This window comes from Falco naumanni, chromosome 20 (genome assembly GCF_017639655.2).
Source record: "Falco naumanni isolate bFalNau1 chromosome 20, bFalNau1.pat, whole genome shotgun sequence".
Taxonomy (NCBI): domain Eukaryota; kingdom Metazoa; phylum Chordata; class Aves; order Falconiformes; family Falconidae; genus Falco; species Falco naumanni.
In genome coordinates, this window is record NC_054073.1 from 3,953,498 (window position 1) to 3,960,968 (window position 7,471).

General features: G+C 54.9%; 1 protein-coding gene across 4 annotated transcripts in view; it reads left to right on the forward strand.

Moving 5' to 3' along the window:
* LOC121099643 (SAP domain containing ribonucleoprotein) overlaps positions 1-7,471 on the forward strand; it is a 36,266-nt gene that overhangs the window by 7,586 nt on the left and 21,209 nt on the right. For all 4 annotated transcript variants that reach the window (XR_005831508.1, XM_040618856.1, XM_040618855.1 and 1 more), the window contains exons 6-9: positions 1,131-1,204; positions 1,813-1,841; positions 2,384-2,409; positions 3,602-3,670. Coding sequence is in view for 3 of the 4 variants with exons in the window: in XM_040618856.1 (XP_040474790.1) it covers positions 1,131-1,204; positions 1,813-1,841; positions 2,384-2,409; positions 3,602-3,670 (198 nt within the window). In the remaining variant the exon portion in view is untranslated. The remainder of the gene's footprint in view (positions 1-1,130; positions 1,205-1,812; positions 1,842-2,383; positions 2,410-3,601; positions 3,671-7,471) is intronic.

A 7,471-nucleotide genomic window follows, 5' to 3' on the forward strand; every position in this document is an offset into this window, starting at 1 on the left:
CAACGATAACGTTTTGTGGGTCTTTATTGTTTCTACTCAGCTGAGTAGAAGTTCCCTCAGCCCTGCCCCGGTTAGGAGTGCTGTTCCCCATCCATCTTTTCCAAACACTTCTGTTTTGATGCAGATATTTATTACGCTCCTCACTGCGCTTTTGGCGAAAGGAAATGTTTCCATTACAGCCCTATCTGTTTCTCTAACCTTTAAAACACCAAGACGCATTTTTGGGCTCTTGCGTAACGCTAAAACCTGAAATATTTCCCTTAAGCTTTTAAGGGGATTGAATACTCGTAGGTGCAAACCCTCGCGCTTCCGATGTTTCCGAGCTTTTTCCGTGCCTCCAGCCCTTTCGATGTAGCTGTATTTCATCTTGAATCGCGCCGCTGACGGCAAATCCTGCGTGCGGTGCTGAGCCAGCAGCGTGAATAGCGTCGGCCTCTCGTGAAAAGGCTTGTGCCAAATAAATTCTCTAAAAAACAACACACACACACACACCCCATCCCCTTCTTCTAGCGTATTTCTTTGGCCTTTTGCTTTTGGCGAGGGGGGGAGAAAAGGAAATCTCGTTTGCCTCTCGCAGCCCGGCCGTGCCTGCCGCTCGCTCCCTGCCTCCGGGTGGGAAATCGGGGGCTGCTCCCTCTGATCCTCCGTTCCCTCCGGCACAAGGGCTTCCCTGGGCGAGGGGTGCAGCCCTCCAGCCTGGTGTCAGCTTAAAACAGTCACCTCTGTCACCTCTGTCACCTCCCCGCTCCAGTTCCCTTCCTAGGAGCGGATTCCCTGAGCCGTGGAATCACGGTGTGCCTTTTTTTTTTTTTTTTTTTTTAAAATTAGTGGGGTTTTTTGTGTTGGTTTTTTTTTTTTAATTAGGCCGGTGTTTCTCAGCACCGTGGGAGCACCTTTTGGTCAAGCAGACATCCTGGAGCCTGCGGGGTGGCTTCTTGGTCTTCACCTGTGGGTGGGTGGGTGGGTGGGGGAAAGACCACCATCCCCCCCCAAGGCTGCCGGTGGGCACGCTGGAGCCTCAGCCCGCTGCGTGTTGGGGTCTTGTGCCTCCCCCCACCTGCAGAACCTCCTTTCCGCACCCTTCCCATCCTTGCTCTTCCTCAATCGCTTGTTTTCTCTTCCTCCTCCAGCGAATGCAGAAGAGGGCTGAGCGCTTCAACGTGCCCGTGAGCCTGGAGAGCAAGAAGGCGGCGCGGGCAGCTCGGTGAGTCCACGCTTTGGAGCCTTCTCTTGCTCAGGGGGTGGGAGAAAAACCTCAAAACCTCTCCAGACACGCTGTGGGTGGCAGGTTGTGTTGGTGTGAGGCGAACGTGGCGCTGGGGGGATGATGCCACCACGGAGGAGCCTGGCAGGGGGTGGGGGTTGCCTCCGGCTTGAGCAGACAGCGGTGGGTGGGTGGGCTTGGAGGGGCTGCGGAGAGGCAGCGCTCCTGGTGGGGTAGGAGCCCCCCATGGCACGTGGGGGCCGCGTCTGGGTGCGGGGTGCTTGGTGTGGCCTGCTGCTTCCACGGGCTGGAGCAGCGGTGGGATTTTTGGGGGGGTTTGGGGTTATTCCGGACAGCGAAAGGGGGGAAAATTGCCGGTGATCCTGCAGGTGGAGGTTGGCTTTTTGTAGAAAATGGGGAATCGGTGAATTCTGCAGAATAAAATTCCATCAGCCGGTAACAGCGCGTTCCAACTCACCTCAGCCCCAAACGGGTTTTGCTCGAGTACGCTCCTGAAAAATATTGGAAGGAAAAATTCACCCATCGGCCTCGAAGCGCCGAGGGCTGGTTGACCTGGCCTCTGACTGAGCTCCGTTTGCTTTTGGCAGGTTTGGTTTGGCCACAGTTTCGACTAAAGGTGAGGAGGTGAAGCAGAACCCATCTACGGAGTGACCTCGTTGCAAATATTTAATTATTCCTGGGGGAAAAAAGAAAAAAAAAAAATACTGCCGGTGGGACTACCTTTGTTTTCACTCTTGTTCCTTTTCCTGCCTGCTCCCAGGAGCCTGGAGCGGGAATTGTAAAATCAGGGGAGGAAAAGGCATTTTTTCCTTGTGTTCCCTTGGTATTCCAGATGCTTTTCCCAGAATTTCTTGCTCCTAAGCATGGCTGGCCAGGTTTTCCTGCGGTCTCCAGCATGTGCCAAACATCCCTCGGCTTCCTAAAATGCTCGGCGAGGTGGGATGGCAGCGGTTTTGTGGGTGGGGAAGCAGATTTGAAGGCGAAAAAGAAACGGGGAGACTCGTTCTGTAGAGAGCAGAGGGAGAAGCTGGGGGAAATGTGCCGGGGGTTCTTTGTTAGGGGGTAGGGGGGCGGTGCTGTGCCCCCTCATCCAAAAAAATCCTGCTCCTGATGTTTGTTCTCTAACTGGGCTTTCTTTTTCTCACCTTCTCGTTTCAGGCCTCTCTGCAGACAGCAAACCCACGGTAAGAAATGCTTCTTGTCTTTGAGTTACTGCCGGTTGGGCTCGGAACACGTTGCAATTGGTAGGAGGAGGTTCCTGGCGGGGGGAGTAAACTCTGAGTTGTTCAGGAGCAACGTCTGCGGAGCCAGGGTGGATGGCGTGGCCCCCCTGGGTGGTGTGGGTTCCCATCCCTCTGCGGCGCCCGGCTCAGATTTTAGAGTTAAACGCTAAAAGTAGCAAAGATGGATATTTAATTTTATTTTTTCATAAGCCCGACTTCCATTCTCTGCGTTCGTTTTGAGAGGCTTCAATTTTACGCTTCAGGAATGGAAACAACGAATGACCTGTAGTAAATTACTCTTGCTTTTAAGAGCCGACGCTGCTTTGCTCGTCCAACTCCAGGTGTAAGGAGGAGGCAGAGCTGAGGGCTCTCGCCCCGAGCAGCTGGCTCGGTGTTGGCACGTTTGGTTGAGGATGAGTGGGATGGGGTTAAGCCGAGGCGAGGGGTGCCCGACGGCACCGGGGGGTGCTCGAGGGCCCTGGGGGGTGCCCAGTGGCACCAGGGGGTGCCCAGCGGCCCTGGGGGGTGCCCAGTGGCACCGGGGGGTGCCAAACAGCACCAGGGTTTCCTCCTCGGAGCTACTCCTGCGGGAGGCTCATCATGAAGGTGCTGGTGGGAGGTAAGCATCGCAGCGTGACTGATATCTCCGGGGAACTGGCCAGGCTGGGCAACATACTGGGAAGCTGCTGGGGCCGGGGAGCTGACCCGATGGTTTTGGAAGGCTGAGGGTGCAGCGATGGCTTCTTAAACCTGTGGTAGTGGGGTAGTAGCGATTAATTTTTCGGCGCAGAGGCAGGTTTGGTGTTTATTTTCTGTTGTGCGGAGCGGACCAGTACAGGAGGAGGGGTACTGGGAACCGGCTGCTGCTGCGGGAAGGGGAGCAGCACCTGGGGTGTTCATCCTTTGCTGGGTGTGAGGAAGTGCAGGGACAGGCTGGTAGATCCCGGCAGATCCCTTGGGATGCTGGGATCCATCCTGCCACCCGCAGGGATGCCGGCAGTGCCCCGGCCCATCGCTGTGCACCCTTTGCTCCGGGAGCCTTTGGCCAGGAAGGCGGCTTTATCTTTATCCCTGCAGCTTGAGTGCTTGGGGGTGTTGTGGGTTTTTTAATTAAAAAAATAAAAAATAAAAATTGTTTCCTATCTCTTTGTAGGTAAACATGGATAAATTAAAGGAAAGGGCTCAAAGATTTGGGTTGAATGTCTCCTCGCTCTCCAAAAAGGTAAGGTGCCTTGGCCTCCAGGCTGTGCTTTTTGTGCCCCCCCTGCCCAGGCCATGCTTTTTGTGACCCCCCCAGCCCCCGGCCCTGCTCTTTGCACACCCCCCTCCCCCCCCAGCCCACGCTTTGCCCCCCCAGCTTAGCCCGTTGCTCCGGTTTACATCTCGTTATTAGCAGCGGCGTGAGCCCCGGGGGCGTCTGGTCAACACCGTTCCCTTCATCTTCCCTTCTGTTTGGTTTTGTGTGGGCCGCTCTGGTGGGGGTTCGGTGAGAGTTACGTCTGCCGGATGGAGGAGGTGAATTTTTAAGAGGTTTTCCTCCAAATTGTAACCTGGGGAGGGACGCCGCTGCGTGCTCGGTTTGCTTTCGGGGGCGCTTTGACTCGCGCACGTTTCTGTTTTGGGGTAGGAGCCAAGTCTGTAAAGCCCAAGGTAATGAGCTTTCCGAAGAGAAGGGCGTCCAGAGCTCCCGGTAGGAAAGAATTCTTTGAAGTACAAATGAGACGAGCTTTGTAGGGGATGGATTTGGTCTTAAAGCTCTTTATTTTTCCAGGGGAGCAACGTACACAAAGCGTAAAACCCTTCTCCTGGTCCTCGTACCTTGCAATGGGGTGGGGGCTCGGCCGCGGTGGAGCTGGGGTCGTGCCGACGGGGTGTTAGTGGGGTGGGTGCTGTGTCCGGCTGGAAGGGTGCTGAGCCCCCGGGGGTTGCTTGGTGGTAAACCTGTACTTAATAGCACGGTGATCCCTTGCCTAAATGTGATCCGGGGAAGACGATTTGGAAAAAAAAAGGGAAGAAAGGATAAATATATACCCTGAGATTAGCGCAGCATCCTGCGCGCTTCCCAAACAAAAACAGCCTTTTCCTCCTCCGGCCTTTAGCGAAGCCGGTGCTGCAGCACCGCTGGGAAAGAGCAGGGAATGAAAAAGAATTGTCCAGCTGGAACAGCTGGATAATGTTGGCATGGAGACCCCTCCTCGCCGCGGAGAAGGGTGGGAGCCGGGGGACGTTCGGCTTCTCTCCATCCCCGTGAAATAAGCCCCTCTCCTCTTCGGGGAGGGGGGGGGGGGATGGATTTGACCTTTTTTGCTGCCTATTTCTCCCCGTCGGAGCGTTCTGCTTTATTCCGCCGGCCCTGGGAATTCACTGATGTAGAAAATATCTGGCATTGGAGGTCGCTGTTCCCCCCCACTTCCCTCTCGGGTCCCTTTGGGGGTGGGGGAAGGAGGCCAGTCCATTAAAGCTGGGATATGTGGAGCTCAGGGTGAGAGGCTGCTCAAACATCATTAACCCTGTCACTAGGAGCTCCCATTTTTCAGGAAGAATATATGCCTTGTCAACAATGTTTATGGCCGTGGCCTTCCCCGGGCAGGGTTGTGCGGCTGCAGCCGGATAAAGCCGGGATTTTGGAAGGAACGTGCCAAAACCCCCAAACCCCCAGGTCCCATCTCCCCGCGCCGTTCACTGCAGAGGAGCCAGCTGCTCCCCTTCTTATACAGATGGAGACCTACCAGAAGGGGATAAAAATGACTTGCCCAAGGTCAGGAATTGGTGGCCGGGCCAGCTCTTGCTGCTGCTGGGTCGCCCAACGCTGGGCTTTGTGCCGGAGCGGTGCCTGGCTGCACCGTGTCTTTTTTTTTTTTTTTTTTTTTTATTGTTGGTTTTGGTTTTTTGGGTTTTTTTTTTGTTTGCTCCACCAGGAAGCCCGAGTTCATGGGCTTAAGAAGTGGCTTCTCCCACTGAGCGGAACACACTCTGGCATTCCTGGGAGGAATATTATTGGTGACTTTAATTAGCTGGTAGTATTGTGCTTCCCACCTGGGTGTTCTTTATAGCTTTTCATTACGGAGGAGCCTGGCGGTGGCGAATGTTTACATGTGTCTTGGCAGGTTTTTATACCGTGGGTCGCAGCAAAAACTTTACAATAAAGCATTGTCTCGGCGGAGCCACACTTCATTTCCTATTCAAATTGCTTTGAGGAGGGGTAGGGCCGTGAAGTGGGGGGGGGGAGAGTTGTAGCTAAGGGGGATTTCAGACCTGCTGTGAGCAGGGAGCAAATGCAGAGCTGCGTTAGTGGCTGTGAACTCATCTGTAGCTTTGAACCCCCCCTGCTTCCCCCTCCGTTAGCCCTCTGGGGTAGAAATCTTTCAAGTTTAAAATCCTTTTCCTCTCCGCCCGAGAGGGAAGGCGGCGAGACCCCGGGAGCGGAGCAGGCGACCCGAGCGCTTGGTCGCCGTGCTGGAGCAGGAGAGGCAGGTGCTCATTTGTCTCAAGGCAGCACGGAGCCATCAAATTAATTTTTAAAATAAATCAAGCAAGCGGTTTATCTTCCCCGTAGCGCCGACTCTCCCCTCCGAGGCCTCCTGTTAAAGCACACGCTGGCTGACCTAAGGCTACTATCCCTTGACTCCTGTTAGTTGTACTTAACCCCCCCACCCCCCCCCCACCCCCGGCTTGTAAATGTTCCCTCTCTATAGCAGCTGCTCCCTGGAAGGCTCCGAGCCCTCCGCTCCCCGGGGGAGGATGTTGAGCCGCGGGTTTTATGTGTGCAGGGTTGCAGCGTTTCTCCGAGGGGGTGGTTGGCTCTTTATCCATCCCAAATAGCCTTGGAAGTGTCCCGCTGGGAAAACCTTGGCACCAAATGGACAGCGAGAGCCCTTGGGATAACAGAAAAGCTCCGTTTGCCACCTTTGTCTTCCATTATCAAATACCTTTCCCCCTCCAAACAGCTGACGAAAATAATTGGCTTTTAGAGCTCGTCTTTAACGCGGAGTCTCCAACTGCCTTATGAACAATTAGCTGATTAACCCTCGGCCGTTCCGAGGTTGGGAGCAGAGGGGTGAAGTGACTCGGCTCCCAGGTGGGAGTCCCCGCTTGGACCCCTCTTCTCCCCGCCGGCAGGGGGTGGGGGGGGGTGGGGGGTGAAACAAAGGATTTTTTTTGCCGCAAAGCTCCGTCTGCGCGTCTGGCCTCCCCGTTCTGCCGCCACCTCGGCAACTTCGGCGGGCAGGGGGAAGCTGCCGTGTCCATTGAGAGGCTCTCAAACCGCGTGTCGCCTTGAATAACTTCATTTTTTTTATTATTATTTTTTTATTTTGCCCTGGTGGTGGCAAATCTTCCATTTTACAGCTAGAGCATCGTCGCCGTAAAGACACCTTGAGGACCCCGAGCATCCCGGGATGCTGAAGCATCCCCTCGAGCCAAAGGTGCTGGCTCTCCCGGTTGGGAAGAGTTAATTTTTTTAATTCGGCCGTCAGTCGTGATTCTAGACGAACGCTGGTTTAATTCCAGTTAATGAGAACGGGGTTTAGGTGGAGGCGGTAAGAGATCAGCTGGCCAGAGCCGGCCCGCTGGCTGCGTGACGTGCGTGTGGTGGTGGAGGAGAGCAGGGGTCAGTGGACCAGCAGAAAGTCTGTGTGTGTACAAAACAGCTAAATGAGAGAGAGAAAACAATTGCCTTAATTGTTTGGCTTCCAGCAAGCTTATAATAACGTGCTGAGGAGGAATCCTTTTCCTGGATAATTTTTCTGCCCCGCAATTTTTTCCAAAACACCCCCTGCCAGCCCCGGATGAGAAGCTATTAACCACCAAGGAAGCGAAGGGTGGTGGTGGAATAGCGGGGGGTGGGGGGGGGGGTGGGGGAGAAGTTGGCAGAGGAAAAGGAAAAAGGGATTCGTGGACGAGGCTCGTTCCTTTAGCGAGCGGTGTCACGCGCGGTGGCACATGCTTGCGGGTTTGAGAAGCGCCGTCGGGCGGTTTGTCGTCGCCAAACGCCTTTTGCTGTCACGAGAGCTGCCTCTCCTGC